At 34.8% G+C, this 20,712-nt stretch overlaps 1 protein-coding gene across 18 annotated transcripts; it reads left to right on the forward strand.

Annotated features, from left to right (window-relative positions):
• Positions 1-862: 862 nt before the first annotated feature.
• LOC105047779 (uncharacterized) lies at positions 863-11,987 on the forward strand. Of its 18 annotated transcripts, none has more exons than XM_073258782.1 (8): positions 864-1,210; positions 2,265-2,377; positions 4,710-4,887; positions 8,526-8,638; positions 9,584-9,669; positions 9,841-9,901; positions 10,284-10,370; positions 11,532-11,987. In XM_073258782.1, the coding sequence occupies exons 2-8, from the start codon at positions 2,375-2,377 to the stop codon at positions 11,622-11,624; spliced, it is 621 nt and encodes a 206-aa protein (XP_073114883.1). In that variant the 5' UTR covers positions 864-1,210; positions 2,265-2,374; the 3' UTR covers positions 11,625-11,987. The 18 variants fall into 18 exon arrangements, with proteins under 18 accessions (XP_073114900.1, XP_073114883.1, XP_073114886.1 ...); XM_073258785.1 differs by having other exon boundaries at positions 4,713-4,887; XM_073258788.1 differs by having other exon boundaries at positions 865-1,210; positions 4,710-4,803.
• The last annotated feature ends 8,725 nt before the right edge of the window (positions 11,988-20,712 follow it).

Here is a 20,712-nt window from a genome sequence, read left to right on the forward strand (position 1 = left end):
TGGCCCCATCCTGCCGCAGTCCTCTACGCCATTTGTCATGGGCCCCATGCCCGTTCTGTCCCATTGTCATGGCCGCCTCTCTCTCCTCTTGCGAGGCAACTGCTGCGGCCTTCCGCACCACACTCGTCTCGCCGCCATTCGTGTCGCACCCGTCATCCACCTTCAGCTCCGCACGACAACCAACCCCCCTCCCCCCTCTCGGGCCCCGACGGTCGTCTGCGCGAACACAAAAACACACCCATCCCTTGCAACCCCCTCCGCCTTCCTCTAACCATTGCGTCCGTACCCCATGCCCTCGCCCCACCCGATGCCGCACGTCACCGCCCCCACCGCTTGGCCACTGCCCCGGCCGACCGACGGTCCCCCTCTCCTCCCTCTCCAGTCCCGACGAAGCTTCCTGATCCGGTATGAAGCCGGACATGAAAAAAAACCAGCGGCATTTCAAAACAAAAAAAGAAGCTAATGCCGCTCCGAAATGAAAAAAAAAAAATGCATCTTGAAGATACGATTTCATCTTTAAAATTAAAACCATATCTTTAACATACGATTTTAATTTTAAAATTAAAATTAAAATTTAAATATTTTATCCACGTCATTTAAAACTTCAAGTTCAACATGCGATTCTGCCACGTCCTCGCCACCTTATCCAACAATTTAATTTTAAAAAATAAATTAAAAAAATAAAAAAAAAATATTAAAAAAAATATTAAAAAAAAAATCCCAATTAGTCACTAGTTCCCATCAAAATGCACGACCCTCACTCTCGGATACGAGTAACGCACAATCGAGGGAAACGGTTCTCACGATATGGTACACAAATACCGGCCTTTACGATGGGCTTAAAGATAAGATACGCTAGTTTTCGTCGACTCCAGCCTTGCCTTGCCCTTCTCCATCGCGCGCATCAAGTAGTTTTGGGGCCCTCTCCTGCTCAGATCTCGCCCTCGCCCTACCGCCATCGCCATTGCGCTCGCGGCCGACCTTTGCGCCATCGACTTCGCCTCCTTCAACCTCTCCGTCGGCCTCGCCGCCCTTAGTCTTGACGCCGCGGACCTCGCTCTCGAATCACTTGCTTGCCGAACTCGATCTCTACATCTCCGCTGTCGTTGATCTTGGCCTCACCCTCTCCGCCGTGCACTTGGATCTCTGAGATCCAGGGATCCCGCCCTCGATCTCGTCATAGTTGACTTCAGAGGCGCCCTCTCCATAGGTATACCTCCCTCCCTCCCTCTTTCCCAACACTCTCCCCCCTCCTCTCCCCATCTTGCTCCCCATCCCACCACCAAACCTTCCTCCGGTGCCGCCACCAGCAGTCCATCCTCCTCAAGCCCTCAGCTAGGTCTGATCTATCGAAGCTAGGGTTTCTCTTCTCCCCTCCGGAGCTCTATTCCTCCCTTGAAACGATTCCAGTTCGATTCATCCAAATCTCGTTCGGATCTCTACTGCAAATTTCTGCTGGAATATCGGAATAATCTTGTACGTTTATTTAATCTTTTAGAACAAATCGCATTCCTTAATCTCCGTCGATTTCTTTTTCTTTCGACGATCTATTTATTCTGATATTTTATCAGGGTTTAAAGAATACCTCTTTGATGTGGTTCTTGATGAAATGTTTTGAGGCTCAGCTTTGTTTTGTGTCCATTTATTTTTGGTTTCCATCCCGCAAACATAAAGAGATTAAATTGTGGAACCTCTCTGGTTAAAAGCTGAATTCCCTAACACAAGGCAGCAAAGGTTAATCGAAAATAATTTGCCATCATGAAATGCAATGAACTTGATGCAACTTATGTACTTCCTTTTTCACCATTATTATCTTAGAATTCTTACAATTACCATAGAGAAAGAAAACTCTTTAAATTAGTACAAGATGTTTGCTCAATTTCCATTTGGTTTGTAGTACTTAGAAGATGTATTCGTGCATTCTTTTGTTTCAAAGATGAGCCCTCCGCTCGTTTGTGATCAGAACTATTAATGCAATCAATTGATTATTTTAAGGAATTTAACTACACCATTCCCAGAATAATGTTCAAGTTTAGACAAGCTTCTGTTGGTCCGAGAAGGTACTCAGATCTGTGAAGAACGCATGAGAGAAGCTTTCAATTGGTCGCCAATCGATTATTTCGGAAATTGATGCATGTAACTTGCAAACTAACAAAGCAATTAAAGCCACGTAGCTTGTATTGTAGTAGCTACTTCCAAATTTACATTTTTATGTACGGTTGAGTGATAAGCTCCTCACGCAATTTCTATTGAATACTTTGCAGAATGGTTCGCTACTCAATGTAGATCAGATCTACTAGCCCAAGATCCAAAACAAACACCAATTAATTCAAGCAAGAGTAGTGGAAGAAAAAAATGGGAGAGAAACAAATTTATGGTAAAGAAAATGCACATTATTATCATTATAACTCTTTATTTTTTTCTCAAATAATAACTTATGTGATTTTATAACCCACGCTCAATGCACGGGATAAAAAACTAGTTTCTATTGAATACTTTGTAGAGTTGTTTGCTACTCAATGTAGATCAGATCTACTAGCCCAAGATCCAAAACAAACACCAATTAATTCAAGCAAGGGTAGTGGAAGAAAAAAATGGGAGAGAAACAAATTTATGGGAAAGAAAATGAAGGCCAAAACAATGAGTTTGGCTCCTATTCTCAAAAATGCCTCACCTCAGCAAGAAGAGTACTCTCCATCTCTTAAAAAACTGCACACTCTCTCTTCCACTGCAAGACAAAAATGCAACTATCCTATTTCAACTAAAAAACAAACTCTTGTATATTGAGTCTAAGACTCAACCTAACCTAACTTGGATTAGAATTGGAATATGATACAAGGATAAACTAGGAACAAAATCCCAATATAAGCATGACAACCAATGGACTTACTTGTCCTCTCGCAGTCCCTTGTAGAAGTTGAACTTTGCACTATTAAACATCTGTGGCAGTTATGAATTATGCAGGGAACATTTTAATGTGCAATAATTTGGGTTTGGTAGAAAAACCAAAAGATGCAGTGCTATATAAAATATCATTATGCAGTAGTTGAAGTTACTGTGATAAACTCAACCATGTACATTCCCCACAACATCATGGTATAACATTGTGTGGGTTTGCAGCGCTCTATAGGAGTATGCATAAGATTCTAAAAGTTTACTATGATCTTCATTGTTATTTTACCATGGTCTATAACTGGTTTCCTTTTTCAGAATAAATTATATTATTGATATTGGTTACTCATTTCTCAATTTCCAGTCTTAGGAGTATGCTGAGATTCTTGAAGTTCACCATAATGAAAAAATATTGATTACCACATGATGCTTATACCTTTCGCCAGAAAATTTCGTACCGTTTAACTTCTTTGAAAGCCTTATTTTCTTTTCTTCAGTAGCTCAAGTATGACATGCAAATAAACTTCTTCATCTTTATGCAAATAAACTTTTTTTATGTTGCATAGAAAATCATATTGTAGGAAATGTGAAATTATTTACACCATGAAGGTTTTTTTTGTATCAAGCTTCTTGCACACATCATGCTTGTCCCTTGTATTCTATAATTATCACCCAGCCACACTGTGACATCTGATTGCAATCCTTGGACAAGAGCCAGTGAGATATGTGGCTGCACTGTTAGTTTCTCTGCTCCACTTTCTCTGCATAAGCTACAACATATATGCTTTAGTTTTGTATAATCACAATCTTTATATCTCATCTAAGTAATTTGGCTGAAACTGACTCTTTAACTGAATAATTTTTTTTACATGTATCTGTTGATGGATCCATTAATGTCTTTCTTATAATGAGATTTGTTGGTCTTGGTCCCCATGCCACATTAGTAAGCCAATTCATAGTGACATATCTTTCCAAATGCTTTTAATAGATTCCTAATATTCTACAAAATGCTTGAAGAAACAATAAGAACCTGAGAAAGTTATCAGACACATCTCTCATCTACATTACAAAATTCTATGTTGTCACTATATCTTCTTGAAGTAATATTACACTGTAACCATATCCAATAGGTGTTACCTTAACTACTTGTAATGTTGATACAATAATCAAATTATTTGAACATTATTGGCATATAATTGCAATGGTAACATTTGAAGATGTCTGTAGGATACGTTGTGTCTCTTTTTTTTCCCCAAAATTTCTTTATGGTACTCTTATATAGTTTTTTATCGGTAGTTTCTTGGTTGTATACTGAGAATACCAATATTTACATCAAAATGTGATGATGTGGTTTTTTAGGTTCCTTGCTGGTTATAAGATAAAGCAATGGGAATAATTAATATATTATGATGTCATAATACTATCTTTTAGAAGTGGAATAAACTTTTCCGAATATAATTGGAATAAACTTCACAGTTTAGAAGTATCTTCTTGTAGATGACCCATGATATTTATCATGACATGCATGTGAACATGCCTTTCCCAGTTTTTACTGTAATAAAATTTCAATGATCAGTTTACATACTAATCATCATGTATACATGCATGTTAATTTTGTGCAATTCATTTATGGTACTCCATCCAACCTTTGTAGGGACTTGCGGTGCAAGAGAAGTATTGTGTATCAACATTTGCTGGTCTTTTTTTGAAAATTACCAATGCTGTTCATTCTTCAAGTATTTGTTCTAGCAATGTAACTAAAAAAAAAGTTCTTAGTGTTCTTGAATGATATTTTTCTTTTTCTTTTTCCTGTTCAGCAGTCTAAAGAGATCTTTTCTGGAGCTGTGGGAGGTGCAGGAGGAAACTGGATTAAGAAGCAAACACATATTCTCTCTTGTTTGCCATATAACAGTTATACACCTGCTTTTTTCCATATTTTGGGAATCAATCAAATAGTTGCTGCATGCCAAACCTTATTTCCTAACTTTTTTACAGGTCGACATAAAATTCATGGAATGATTACTTTCATGTAATGATATTTTTGATATCTTCTTATTTCTGAATGCTTTTGAGTCAAGAGAACTTCTTGACGAAAAGGAATTATTAAATGAGATTTTATAAACCTTATTCTTCTTGTCATGCTGCTGCCTGCTTTTCCTAACTTGAAAGTTGAAACAAGTTTTGCTCTCACATTGCTGTTTGTTATAGCATCAGAAATATATGATTGTTCTATTTATGAATTACATCCTCCAGATTTAAAGCTGCATATTATATACTAGTTGTGTCAGGCATTAAATTGTCTTAATGTCACTACTAGTTGGTATTATGTTTGAAAAGTGCAGGTATGATAAACATCTAGATATCGCTTTGTTTAGTTAATTATTGTTTTCTTTTACTATGGATCAGATAATCATCTATGACTAGAGGTTCAAGTCCTCCTACAGGGTATCAAGAAGTCTCCTTTCAAGACGATAGTATCTTTCTGTGAAACTCTGATTGCTGCTCAAATAAAAATTATATATATTTTTTTCAATGTTTTAAAGAGTCATAATGTCATAAGATGGAAATTTCAAAAATCAAGGTTTCTGTTACACATAGATATCTCATGTTAGGCTGTTTGTTGCAACAATAAATCAAAACACTTAAGGGTATCGAAGTTCAAACAATAGATACATTCATTTAGGAAACTACGTACATACATTTAGGAAACAACATGATGGCCGAGAGGCTGCCATTGTCATCCAAAATGACCTCATTGATCCTCATCTCAATTGTTTCCTTCATCTTCTTTCTTCCTGTGTTGATTAGTGCATTTTCATAATAGGACTTAATGGGGCTGTGAGATACTAGGAGAATAAAAATGAAAATACATGATTGTGTCTTGGACGTCTCTTTTTAGAGTTGCATCTGCAGAAGTTGTTGGATGGACAAAGCCACGATGTGGCATCCATCTGAGAAGGCATAGCACTGTATGTTGCTCTTATTGCACCGCAGAGGATGTGAACCTAGCTCGAGAATTGAAGGGATGGGTCACTGCATAAAATTTTTTTAATTTTGACTTTTGTTTTTTGTTCTCAAGTTGGAAAGGCAGACCAACAAATCTGCATCCTATGAAATTATTGATCCATGGACCCAAGGGAGAAATATTGTCCGTTGATCTTGTCAGGTGGTATGTGGAGGGGCAAAAGCATTCAAAAATGTGGACAGTGGATAGATAAAAATGACACCTTGAAGAGTACCATTCTCATGAGAATGGTATATTGTGTGAATTTTTTCATAATTCACCCTATAATTTAAAAAAAAAAAAACAAAAAAACAAAACCCTAACGCTAAAATCTAATTCCCCCCCCCCCCTCCCTAGTCCATCCCCTTCTATTCTTTCAGCAATGGGGATGGCAACCGGTTGAGTATGGATCGGTATAGCTGCAAAATTCAATTTTTTTCATACAAATCAAACAAGTAAAAAAGAATATAAAAGTAAACTTGGTACTTCATATAACACAACAATGATAGAAACACAACAAACAAAAATATTGATCTTTAGGAAGCCAAAAATCGATAAAAGAACTAATTGAAGTGGCTCAGATCTATGGGAATTGAAGCAAGAATCCATTCAAGAATATGTAGTCGTAATATAGAAGGCAAAACAAAACAAGAAAAAACATGAGGGATCGAATTAATACCGAGTTGGTGGATAGAAATTCAGGTGTAGATGGGGAGTGGCGTCCAATCAGCTTGGGGAGGAGAATGTGTGTGACCTTGTGGCTACAGTTTGATCAGAAAGAGAGGAGACAATCGGGCAATGGGAGCTACAGGATGAGTGAGTGGAGTGACTCGGACAAGAGGTGGGGAAGGGATTTGTGAAGTTATATTATACTCGAGTCGGGTTTGATGTGAGTTTTACTATTATCCGCACCTACTTGAATCCACTTTGGGTTTTGAAATCAAGACACATACTCGCCGCCGACTCTAAAGGGCTCAGGTAAAACCTGTTCCATTAGAGTTAGGTCGGATCGTACTCGGTGGGGTGGAGTAATTCCATGACCCTTCTCCATCACTCCTCCCCTTCCCCCATCTTTCCCTCTTTGCCGCTCTCTTGGTTGTTCATATTGAGCCAAGAAGTTTGGAACCACCCATCCTTCACCTCTCTCTCTCTCCCCCCTCTCATATATCTCTCTTACTGGTGAGGGATTTGAGTAGCAGTGGCATTGTTGGCCATGCAGTGGCTGTGGTGGCTACCCAAGATCGAAGCTGTATCATCGAAGATCCGATGCCGTAGCTTATGGAATGTGGTAGTAGGATGCTGCATTTTGTTTATCCAGTCCATATTTATCTTCCCTCACATCTTGTTTCACTTCTCTCTCCGCCCCTCCCTACACCAGTGATCTCTCTCTCTCTCTCTCTCTCTCTCACCCCCCCTCTCTTTCTCCCTTCCCTGGTGAACGATCGAAAGCACATTCAATTCCCTATTCAGTCAATTGGGTCAGGCTTGGGCTTCCGATTTCTTGTCGGGCCAGATTCAAGCTTCAGCTTTCATGCCTTAGATCATGCCATGCTAAGCTTGGCCCCAAATTTTTTGTGTTGATATGGGGTCTTGGCCTGGCTTGAACCTAAGAGATGCTCATGTCTAGGGGGTGCTCTTAAGCTGATATTTTGTGAGTCTGCCTTTGCAACAGGACTGATTGATTTTCTCTTTTACTACTCCCATTCTAGATTCCCTTTTATAATTTCCTTTTCTCACTTTTCCCTCTTTTATTATATTTAGGGTTTTGTATCATCGACTTAAACTTGCTTGATGGATCTTGGTTTGGCAAAGACTATGGTTTTCGAATCCACCCTCTCCAACTAGAGTTCAATTCACCAAAACTAGGTGTTTTCCACTTCTCACCTCATAACAGAAGATTGGATAAGTATTCCCTCCTTTCACTTTTATTCGTTTGTGCAAAATTTGTTGAATTTTCTCGAACATGTAATGTATTACCAAGAAAAGGAGAGGCGATACTTTATTTGATCAATCATATTGAAGACATAAATTATAACTGGAACCAGAGCCTTAGTATGGGCATGAAATTGGTCAAAGACATCTATTTTGTGTAATATGAGGGCAAAAATAAAAGAAAAGAAAAGAAAATAGGTTGTCTTATTCTCGGTCATGATGTCATCATAATCTCTATTTTTATCGCTGTTCCTTTAATATCATCGTATGTTTCCATGTGATATTTCTTTCTTTTAAGTCACCTGTGTTGATTTTATCAATCAATCAGGGAATTCCTGGTACCTTCTGCTAATTTTTTCCGAAATACCCTGCATCATGCATAGATGCAGAATAGACTTATTTTTCCATACATATCTTCTTACTCATGAAAAAGTATGTTAATATTCAACTATTCACTCAATGTGCCTTGTTTCTATGAAGCTGGTGTCTGTAGCTACTTTGTGCCTTTTTTGTGAAAAGCTCCTGTTCCTTTTTTTCGCTACATGGTTGAACTTTATCATTGTTGGACATAATTTCTACTCTCCTGAAACAGAGGAGATAGTAGAATGCTGGTGCTGGTTGTACATGTAAATTGCAGCTTAATTGCCTAACTCCTTTCAATTTGTCCTTTGCTTTGTCTGACTTTGAGGCTTGTCAGGTTGTCAATATTTTGGTCTCTCTTGGGCATATATGGCGAACATGGCGTGCTTTATAATTGTCAGTAGGAATGACATTCCTATATATGAAGCTGAAGTGGGATCTGCACCCAAAGTATGGCTTCTGATGCTTTATTCTTTATTCTTGTTCCATGCTTCTCTGTTCTTTCTTTGACACCATTTCTAGCAATACCTATGCCTAAGTTCATTGACTAATGGACATTAATGCTCATATCTACATGAATGATATCAAACAGACAAATTAGCAATGTATATACATGAAGAGCTCTAAAAGTGTGTATGTACATGTACATGTATTTTTTGATGGATTCATGAATATTTAGTTCAGAAACTCTTGTCATACTTCAAATTTTGTTCCATCTACATTATATTATTTTCTGTGTCTCTCCCCCATTTTTTTTGGTGGATTTATGTATGTTTAGTCAGACAATTCTGACTTATTCCTTATGATATGTGGCTGAAAGATGAATGCAGTTCCCCCTATTATACTGTACTTCTCCCATCTGTCTAGATTCTGTCTAGAGGATACTTGGAGGATTTCTTCTTGTTGCTTGAAGCTTAACTTGCAATACCTATTAGCCTATTATGTGGTCTTTTAAATTCCTCTAATTGGCCTTCTAGATTTCACACTGATTCCCTTTGTCACCCAAGTATAGGAATCCAGCAGCATCTACTTGCAGGTTGACTTTAGCTTGAGAGTTGTTCTAGAACTTTCTCAAACTTTGGAAGATCAGTTTCATCTATATAGTGATCTGGAGGGATGGCCTGCCAGGTAGGGTCAAAGGTCAAGATATATGTGTTGAATGAGTGGCTCAGAATAGTGATCGTTGACATTTCTTCAAACATTGGTCTACAAGATGTAACATAAAAAAAAAAGAAAGCGCAAAAAAAAAAAAAAGGTTGACACATCCTAGTTGCTTGTTACATTGTTCTTTCCACTAATTCATTAGCTTATTTAAAAATTTGGATTATATTAAATCTTTTTAGGTCATGTTTTTTCAACCGCATTATATCTTGTTTTTTGGTGTTTATGTTGCAGAAGGAAGAAGCAGCTCACCAGCACCAGTTTATCTTACATGCTGCATTAGATATTGTTCAGGACCTTGCATGGACAACCAGTGCCATGTGAGTGTGTTTTTAGGTGTTTGTGTTGTCAACAGTTTGACTTTTATTTACGAGAATGTTTTCTTTATGGAGGCTTATAGATTACACAGAAAATAAAGGTTTGGGTCTTGTAGCTTATTTTGGAATTATATTCTCTGGCAACTGTCTCTGATCTTCACACGTGTTGTGCAGGTTTTTAAAAGCAGTGGACAGGTTCAATGATCTGGTGGTATCTGTTTATGTCACTGCAGGTCATATCCTTACAATTAAAACATTGTTACACTGTATTTTGAACATGATGGGCAGATATGGTGGAGAAGTTTAGGTTAAAAATTTATTATGAACAAGCTGTTTATAAGATTTGTTAGCTGCATCTGGAGATGCAGACCAGTTGGTTACCCTTCTGTTTGGTGGATCGAGAATGATATGCATTTCTTGACTCTGTATTGATTGTCTCCTTTTTCTTTAGGAGTCAATTGATGCTATTGAAGCAACCCTGAATTTATAAATGGGGTTAATTTTCCATTGTTCATGTTCTTTAACATGGGAAGCTTTTAGTTTTGCTAAGATTTTTACTTGAATAAATCAGTTGTCATTTACCAAAGATTATGACTTCAATGCTTAACTGTATCACACACACTAGATTGATGCTGCTTCATGACTCTCGTAATGAGGATGGAATAAAAAGTTTTTTCCAAGATGTTCAGGAACTATATGTAAAGGTAATATTGCTTCTGCCAACCTGAATCTCTTATAATGTTTGATTTTTCTCATTTCTGCCAATACTACATATTATTCAGCCAATATCTATTTAAGAAATATTAAATGATTTCAGACATTTTCTTTTGATTTTGCTTGAAATTTTTGTGTTAACTGAGTTGTATGATATGGAGTTTATTTTTGTAATGAGTTTGTTTTCATTGCTTAAAGTTTAGAAAATCACTAAAAAGATGGCATCAGTTTATGTTCTGAGTTTGCAAAGATTTTTCACTCGCTTGTGATGTACTTTTCAATGGCTCTTTTAGCATTCATACGCCTAAAAAATCTCAATTTAAATTATAAGTTTTTTAAAGCAATGAAAATGAAATGTGTCCATATGGAGGGGGGAACCCTTCTGTCTGAATTCACTTAATCATGAATGGATCTAGTGGACTTTCTCTGGTGTAAAATCTTAAGCTGATACACAAACTGCATTGTCGCGAAGGGTAACCTTTGAAACACATATTTCTATAAACTAATTTCATTTTAGTAAATTTAGTTCACTTGATCCCCTTGAAGTGATATTTAAAGGAATGAACTCTAAAGGAATTTGAGAGTTAAGCTGTTATGGTAATTAATTGAAATAAATTTCAAAAATGATGCTGCATTATATGGTGTTATTTTAGAAATGACTACATTAAAATTAACTAACAGCAATGCTAGAAAGTGGGTATTTGAATATGAGATTTCAATGAGCTCATTGGATGTCTGACATATATATGTTTCATTTTTCGTGTCAAGTCATTGCCCATAATCAAATAGGTGAGCAGTTATTTGCCATGATCATCATTGGGATGTTGCAAAAGGATTGAGCATGCTGCTTACAGGAGCAAAAAATATCAAACAATACAAATGGACTCGTCACGTGCATTATTGTTCACTCTCATGTGTGCTTAGGTGTGCGCATGGCCAAGTGTGTGAGAGAGGCCAAACTCTCTAATCACTGAGCTGTTTCGCCTATTTCCTTCACTTTACGTTAATCCTTACAGTTTAGATGCATTATCTGCTTGCTAGAATAGCATTAGTCAGATTTATAATGTATTTTATTTTCTCCTGCTTATAATCTTGTGAAATTTATTCAGTTTCTCATAAGTTTTTATGATCATCTTTTTGGTTTTGTGTAGATACTTCTGAATCCTCTGTATTTACCTGGATCTCGCATCACATCATCTCACTTCGATACCAAAGTTAGAGCTCTTGCAAGAAAATATCTATAGTGACATCCTCCGCCGAGGATTGCAAAGTTTTGGCATCCTCTATCAAGTATCAGGAATAATGAAGTCAATACATTCCTAATCTTGTTATGGATGATGAACCAACTACTCAATTGTTGATTTATATTTGTTGTATGTTTTGTCTACAACTTCATAATTGCTGATTGACAAATCCACCATGTTTTTTCTGTTATGAACGTTGCTCGAGGAGCCTGCTGTTTGTTGAGTCATTATGGGGTCTACAAGTTACACATAGTGTGGAGTTTACCGGTCCAACAACCCATCATCAGCCGGATGGGCTGTGAAATTAGAGTTCTGTAATCCCTGCTCTAAATTTTTAAGTGGCCTTTTAACCTCTTTGTTTGATTTGGGTGGCTAAATGAAGTACTTATGTTGTAGCCATGCAAAAGGCTGAATTGGTTCGTTCCACTTAACTTTCTGACTCTTAAGTTCCAGTAATACGGATGAAGTCCTATTCGTTTTTGGTTGATGTGTGTGAAGGTAGATGAAATACTTGTCGGGGGTATGTTACGAAGAAATTTATGAGTATTTTATGAATAAATAATTTCAAAAAATTAATAAGATAAATTGCAGAATTTATACGAGAAAGGAGAGTCTTGGGCTCTTTTGGTGCGGCGTTTGTCAATTTTCTAGTCTGCTTGATGTAAATTTGGGAGGAATTTTGGGCTCTCTTTTTTTAGGTCAAAAACTTGAGGAAAAAAAATCTACAGATTTTGAGAAAATAAAAAAATAAAATAAATTTTTTTTTTAATCAGCACGGAAGAATTTGCTGAAGTAAGAAGAGAATTTTAACTGTCATCTAAGAATGGTCCCATTATGATGTACTTTGAGTTGATATTACATGATCCGAGAGAAGGAGAATTAAGTCACCATTGCGGAGCCATGTCAATGCCATATCGGATCTCTGTAAGAGATAAAAGGTGTCGAGAGAGGAGGGGCAAAAAATATGTCAGTTTGGAAGAGATGGCACAGGAAGTCTCTTAATTAAGAGAGGGTGTTTGGCAAGCAAAAAAATTTGGGCATATGCTTAAATAGATGCAGGAGGATTTTGGAATAAGATCATTGGATAGACGGAACGAATAGGAAGAGCTATCTTTTCTGTACTTCTCTGTTGGGCTGGTATATATAGGTGCAGGGGGAGATTGAGGGAGAAAGGAGGTCTGAAAATCAGAAAGGAAGATAAGGGAACAGTGCATTTTTTATTGATTTGGAGCTGTGTTGTTTAGTTTTCAATTTTTTAAAAAAAATATTATTTCTTTGCTATTTTATTAGGTCGTTGGAAAGGAAATCAACAGAACACACAGTGAGGTCAGTTTTGTGGTAGCACTATTTTTTTTAGTTTTCTTTATTATTTATTATGAATTTTTATTGTCCCCATCAATTTGGTATGCATAGAATCCAATAGTTTTTGGATTTTTTTAGGGCATCATATGAGGAACTTCATTTGGTTCCTCATTAACAAAGTAGGGGGGTTGCTACTTTCCTTTGGGCAGCCTTCCACCCCTTAATTTTGAATATCATTTGGGGAGGGAGGGATGGACAAAGAGTTGCTGCTAGGGTTTGGTAGCCTTTTACAATGGCCATAGGAAGAGAAAAGAAATAGGGTTTAAGAAAAAATGAGGCACGGTTGCTGTGCAGTAGCCTTCTAGTGCCTTAAGAAAAAAAGGAAAGCATGGTTGCTGGTGCAATGCACTTCCAGTGCCCAAAAAAAAAGGGAAGCAGGGTTGCTGCTGCAGTGCAGTAGCCTTCCAATATCCAAAAAAAAGGAAAGCACGATTGCTGCAGCAGCAGTAGCCTTCCAATGCTTAGAAAATTGGGATTGGAATGTTAGGGATAGGTATAATGGATGATGGAAAGGAGTAAAACGGAGATAATCATATTGGAATATCAATAATTGATGGTTTGAATAAAATAGGAAAAAAAATGCAGGGAGAAAACGGGTTTAGGTATTTAGGTATTCAATCAAGGAGAAAAAAATAGTGGTTTATGGGTCTGTTAACAGGTTTGTTAACGGATCAGCCATCAAGTTTGGGTTTGTGAGTTAGCGGATGTGGGTTGTGGGTTGCAGGTTATCGGATAGAGTTAAGTGGATTCGAGTTGTGAGTTATCGGGTGCAGTTTTTTGGGTTACTAGTTATCGGGTAATGGTGACGGGTTATCGGGTCAGCGAGTCTTAACAGTCGGTTGGTTGGATTGAGTTAGGTTTGGATTAGGTTGGATCTGGTGTGAGAGTCAGAGTTTAGAATTGGGTTAGGGGTTGTATTAGAGTTAAATTTGTGAACAAGGTTGAGATTAGAGTATGGTTAAGGTTTAGGATTAGAGTTGGGGTTTCACAGTTGGCGGCGGCAGAGGGGGGAAGGTTAGGGTTAGGGTTTCACGGGTGGTGGCGGTGGAGGAGAGAAGGAAGGAGGTACGGTAGAAGGGAGAAGAAAATTTCATAGATAAGATGGAATAGAGGAAATCTAAGGAAAAAAAAGGTTAGGGTTAGAGTTGGGGTTTCACAGGCGGTGGCGGTTGAGGAGGGAAGGTTAGGGTTAGGGTTTCATAGGTGGTGGCGGTGGAGGAGGGAAGGGAGGAGGTAAGGTGGAAGGGAGAGGAAAAGTCCACGGGTAAGGTGGAATAAAGGAAATCCAAGAGAAAGAAAAGGAGAAAATCATAAATGATTAATGGAAAAAATAGATAGAAGAAGATGGATGGCTGTGAAAGGTTCCAGTATGTTGATGCCTCATCTCGAAGATGCATAGAAAGGGACCTCTCCCTTGGATCACTATGGAACGCATCCCCAACTAGAACTCGGCTCCTCACCACCTTCCCTTGTACTGTCTCCCTCCTAAAATGTGTTCCGACTCCTGAGGATGGAAGAAATCATCTATTTTCGATCGGGTCTAAGGGGACTGAGAGGAGATTTATTGAGGAAAGGAGGGAGATCACCATCCAGCATACAAATCCATCGGAAATATCCAAATTGCTAGAGACATTGAGAGGGGATCGATCAAGGAGTGGTCAGAGGAGAGGAGGGTGGAGTATAGGGGTGGCGGGGAGAAGAAAATGGGTTAGGGTTAGGGTTTTGGCTTTTTTAAAGGCTAGGGCACATAAAACTTTGATGCGCCCTGTTTACATATGAAAAAAAAAATTATGGGAATGGTCCTATATAATTTCTATAGGTAAACTATTTTCTTTTGAGTATTTTGAATGACTTTTTTTTTTTGTGGAGGTTATCTTTTATGCGAATGGTTATGTAAATGTTTTATATAATATATGGATGTATAGAAACAAATGTGGAGACAAAGTACTTAAAAAAATGAAATTATATATATATATATATATATATATATATATATATTGTGTTCCACTCTTTTTCTTTTATTTTGATCGTATTTGTTATTTAGGAAAAAAAGTATAAAAAATTTGTACCTTCTTTCCCCTTAGCATGAATACTATAATATAAGTTTTAAAAATACTATAATTTTTAATAAATTGCTAATTTTATCGTTCTCTGTAACTACAGACATGGATTTAATAAAAATTTTGTCAAAATTTTTGCTACAAGAGGTTACTGATAAATTAGATCTTTTACCTCCGACATATGGACTATAGACTGAGGATGGTGGGTTTCGAGAGCTTACGTGGACATTGCTCTAGAAGGGGTTTGAGTACAGAATTATAATGGTTTTCAATTTGTTAGGGTATGGGTTTTTGCAAGGCTGATATAAGTTGAATCCGAGGCTGATATAAATGAACTAAAATATTGCTTTGGATTCGAAATTGATGATGTGAATTACCTGGAGAAGGAACATTATAAGTAGATGTATGAGATTGTCAATGCAACTTATGATACTCTTTGGAATAACCATAAGGAGTTGCTACAAAACTACAATCTATTCATTGAACAGTATTGGCAACTGAAAATCGATTATGATACATTGGTGGAAGAAGTTACTAGAAGGATGTTCTGTTCAGATGCCGGGTCATCAGTAGGAAAAAATTCTGTTTAGCAATCTTCGTTGGAGTGTGTTGTTCAGCTTTTAAAATATCATCCATCTTTCAGATTTTGTTTCTTTTTTGATGTACTGGTGGAGTACAATATTTTGTTATGTAAATATATAATGATATTAATATGTAGCGATGTATTTGGAAAGATGGAATATATTATTAGCTATATTTTTAGTGTGCAAAAATATGTTTGTATATATTATGTAAACATATGTTAATACAAATATAAAATGATGTATTCGTAACAAAGAAATATAATATTGATTGTATTTTTTGTATACTAGAATATGATCGTTTGAATGTTCTTGCTGGTTTTGTATTAAACATTATTTTAACAATAATCATAATTTGTGATGGAAAATATGTTAGAAAAAACAACGATAATTGTATTGATCATGGATAATCACCATCTATATTTTGTTTGTCGTTGCATTTATATTTTAAGATATTTTGGATGGCTCTATCATATTTTTTCTAATTTCTTTTTTGTTATAGGAAAAAATGATATTTATGGTCAGAACCCCAGTAGCTATAAGAATAAGAGAACAACGGGAATAGGTTAGAGAGATGGTGAGACAGTTAGATGAATATAGAATAGAGCCGAATGTTAATATGATTGAGCATATCGAAATAGTGAATCAAAAAATACAGGATATTATATTTGCAGGATATATCATGAATAAAGATAAAAAATTTTCAGCATTAAGAATGACTCTACTTGAAGTTTGGTAACGTCTGTTAGATCGATTTTGGAGATCAACCGGACCATATAAAATATATTCTTGGTTAGTGAAATCATTTGTTAAAGAATACATAAGAAGGAACATTATTAGAACAGCTGCTCTGTCTTTGAACCCTAATTTCCGCCATCATGGGCATGTTGTCTCAAGGATCTCATACCTACCAAAGAAAGTACCTAGATATGTTCTTGGAGAAATTAATGAGTCTATCCCAAGGAGAGTCCGATGTCTTCATCATTAGTTTTTTGTATTTGAAATGTGGTTATTATAAATATTTTTTGGGATGTTATAATGTACATTTGATATGTAAATGAATGAATGATATTTTTCATATATGAAATTTTATTTATTATTTTCAATCCAATCTCAAATTTAGACATATCCTAAACCCTAAACCTTAAATCTTAAACTCTAAACCCTAATTAAACCTTTACCATTATTTTGTTATAGATGATTAAAATAAAGCTAAGTTGTAAAGTAGCTAAAAAAAAGTGCATAAGTTATACGTAAATAGTACATGTAAGAGACCAATTGTTAAAAAAATACCAAAATAAATTATTACAATAAATGATTAATTTTGAGTTAATATAGCATGTGCTAAATTTTAACCATTTTAAATTATATCAGTTTAATATGCGTATGTATATAAATATATTATGCATATACATTTATGCTGTATACACATAAATGGCCATATATCTGTGCATGTCTACTTAAATGTAATATCCATGCATATATATAAATATATATATTAACCTATTGAGTGGAGATGATGGTGTTGAATTTTATTTATCTAAAAAATAATATTTCTTACTTTATTCTTTTTTTTTCTTTTCAGGTTTCTTCATATTTTGAGCATACATCTTTCTATTCGATTGTTATTTCAGGTACCTATATAAATATTTTTACACATTATATTTTATTTTAAGGTAGATTTACAAATTTTCATGTGTTCATGTACATGCCTTTATATTTTATAGTTATTAATTTAATTTAAAATTTTTTTATACAAGTATTTATTATATTTATTTGTATGATCAATACCATGCTACATTGCTTTATGTATTTATTTATCTTTTTCTTATTTGCTATGTGGTTCTTATTATTTTTTTATTCAGAAAGATAAAATAGAATGAGTACAAGAGTTTAAATAGAATAGGATAAGAAGAATGAACATTATTGCTAAAAAAAGATTAGAAAGATGGTAGAGCCAAATAAATATTCGGATAATGTTACTAAGAAAAAAAATGTGTATATATAATTTCACATTCCATTATTAATGGAGATGAAAATATGGATACTGTTAATCATGGAAGCTTTAATTCTAGCTACAGAATCACCTGAAATGTTTGATACCGAGGAAGGTGTAGATGTATGTGTAATTGAATCGAGTACTGTTACGACATCATGCTCCAAGTATTCCAGTAAGTAATTAATTAATAATTAATTTATTGATCCTACAATTGGTTATGACTATATTTTTCATTATGCATTTCTTATTATATTGGTAAATATAATAAAACACTAGACATTGAAGAACTTAAACACAAATGTCAATATTATGGTGCTTTATTTTGGTATGAAGAATGTATAAAGCAATCGAGCAACACATCTACACCAAAATTTAGTTTATGCCATCGAGAAGAAAGAGTACATATTTCATTACTCAAAGAAACTCCTATTTTTTTGAACAATTTATTGGATTAACTGGAGGAAAAAGAGATTCAAAATTTTGAGAAAATATTAGAGCGTATAATTCAATATTTGCATTTTCATCAATAGGAGTAAAAATTGATAATGAAATCAATACTAGATCTGGACCGTATATTTTTCGGATAAATGGTCAGAATCATCATAGGATGGGTTCATTACTTCCAATTGAAGGGGCAGAGCAAAGTGAACAATAGAATGAAAATATTAAACTCATCTGCCATAGAATGAGAGATAGTAGAAGGATTGATTAAGATGTTTGATCAAGAAAATCAAATTATTAAAGCTTTTAGGATGGTAAGAGATCGTTTCAAAGAATCAAAATTTTCACCGATATAATTAAAATTAATAAGGAGATGTCGAGGGTGTGTTATTATTTATCAAAGTAAAATATATAATACTTATTTTATGAGCATAATTTTAAAATATCCCTTTTTTTCTTTTCGTAGCTTTATACACAATAGAATTTCAGAAAAGCCGCATGTTCATATCTTGGTATGGCTGGTCGGATTCAAAATATAAATGTCCAACCATATTGGATATTGATTCAATAATTTGTGCAAAAATATCTGACAATTATATGGATCAAGTAGTGTACGAAACAGTTGTAAAATTCATGATGCACGGATCATGTGGGATTGATAATCCAAGATCGTCATGTATGTTAAAATGACATGGTTCCAAATATTTTTCAAAAAAATTTTAGATTGGATGAACAATAGATGAAAATGGATTTGCTCTTTACAGAAGGAGAAATAATGGATGTTACATCTCAAAAAAAGGTATTTTACTTGATAATAGGTATGTTGTTCCTTATAATATGAGTTTGTTGATTCGTTACAAAGCTCATTTTAATGTTGAATGGTGTAATGAATCAAAGATAATAAAATATTTATTCAAATAAATCAATAAAGGTATGGATAGAACAAGAGCTATGATAACAGAAAATATATTGATTGATGATAACATCGGAGAACAATGGTATGACCAAGTTGATGAGATAAAAATATATCTAGACTGCAGATATTTATTAGTATATGAAGCTACATAGAGGTTATTTCAATTTTATATTCATTTTAGAGAGCCAACTGTTGAATGATTGATTTTACATCTTCCATCAATGAATACTATAACTTTTCATGAGAATCAAAATTTAAAAAATATTATCAGTGAAAAAGATATAGACAAAATAATATTTACAGAATGGATGCAGATTAATGGAATATATGATGGTGCTAGAAATTTAACATATGCTGAATTTTCAATAAAATGGGTATGAAATTGTAAAGATAAAATATAGACCAAAAGAAAATAGAAGAATCGAATTGGAAGGATTGTTTATGTACATCCTAATTTTAGTAAATTATATTACTTAAGAATACTTTTGAATGTTATTAAAGGATCAAGAAATTATGATAAAATCAAAACAGTAAATGGTATTGTATATCCAACTTTTCAATCTGCATGTAATGCACTCGAATTATTGGATGATGATAAAGAATAGCATGATGCATTAAATGAAGCTTCATACTGGGCAACATCATATGAATTAAGGCAGCTATTCATTATCTTAATTATTTATTATGAAATAGCTGATCCCACTAGATTATTGGAAGTTCATTGACGAATTTTTTCAGATAATATACTTTATAGATCAAAAAATATTTTGGAAATATCTAATTTATATATTTCAGAATAGCAACTGAAAAATCATGTTCTCTTTGAATTAGATAAGTTATTCAATAAAAATTATTGTTTTCTTTCGGATTATAATTTACCAATACCCAATAGAATTATGGCCGGAGAAATCAATAATAGATTATTGATGGCAGAATTAGATTATGATGTACATGAAATGCAAGTAGAATATTCAAGATTATATAAAGATCTAAATGAAGAATAAGAGATTATTTATAATGCTGTATTAAATGCAATGGAGAATGATACAAGTGGTGTATTTTTTGTATATGATCATGGAGGGACCAGCAAGACCTATCTTTGGCAAATAATTATTCTAAAAATTTATTCTAAAGGAAAGATCGTTCTGATAGTTGCACCTTCAAAAATTGTATCATTACTACTTCCAGGAGGTCGAACAGTACATTCAAGATTCAAAATTTTAATTCAAGTTGATGAATATTCAACATGTGAAATCAAAAAGAAAACTCAACTTGCAAAGCTAATCAAAGTACAAGTTTAATAATTTGGAATGAGGCTTTGATGAATCATAAAAACTATTTCGAAGCACTTGATAGAACTCTTATGGATATTTTGGAGACAGATAATTTGGATGCAGGCAAAAGACTATTTGGAGGTAAAACTATGTTGCTTGGTGAAGATTTTAAACAAATTTTTTCAGTTGTTATTAGTGGTAGTGGGGCTGACACAATTGATGCATCAATAAGCTGATCATATTTATGAAAATATCATAGAATATATGTTTTGAAAAAAAATATGCGGTAAAAATATGGATAAGGAATATAGAAAAAAATTTATCGACTTCAGCAAATAAATTTTTGACATTGGTGATGAAAAAATACCAGCATTAAAACTCTAGAATGAAGAAGATGAGGCAAGTTGGATAGAAATTCTAGATACCTTCCTTTTGAAAGCTAATGAAAATTTTAT

The sequence above is a fragment of the Elaeis guineensis genome, chromosome 6 (assembly GCF_000442705.2).
Source record: "Elaeis guineensis isolate ETL-2024a chromosome 6, EG11, whole genome shotgun sequence".
Taxonomy (NCBI): domain Eukaryota; kingdom Viridiplantae; phylum Streptophyta; class Magnoliopsida; order Arecales; family Arecaceae; genus Elaeis; species Elaeis guineensis.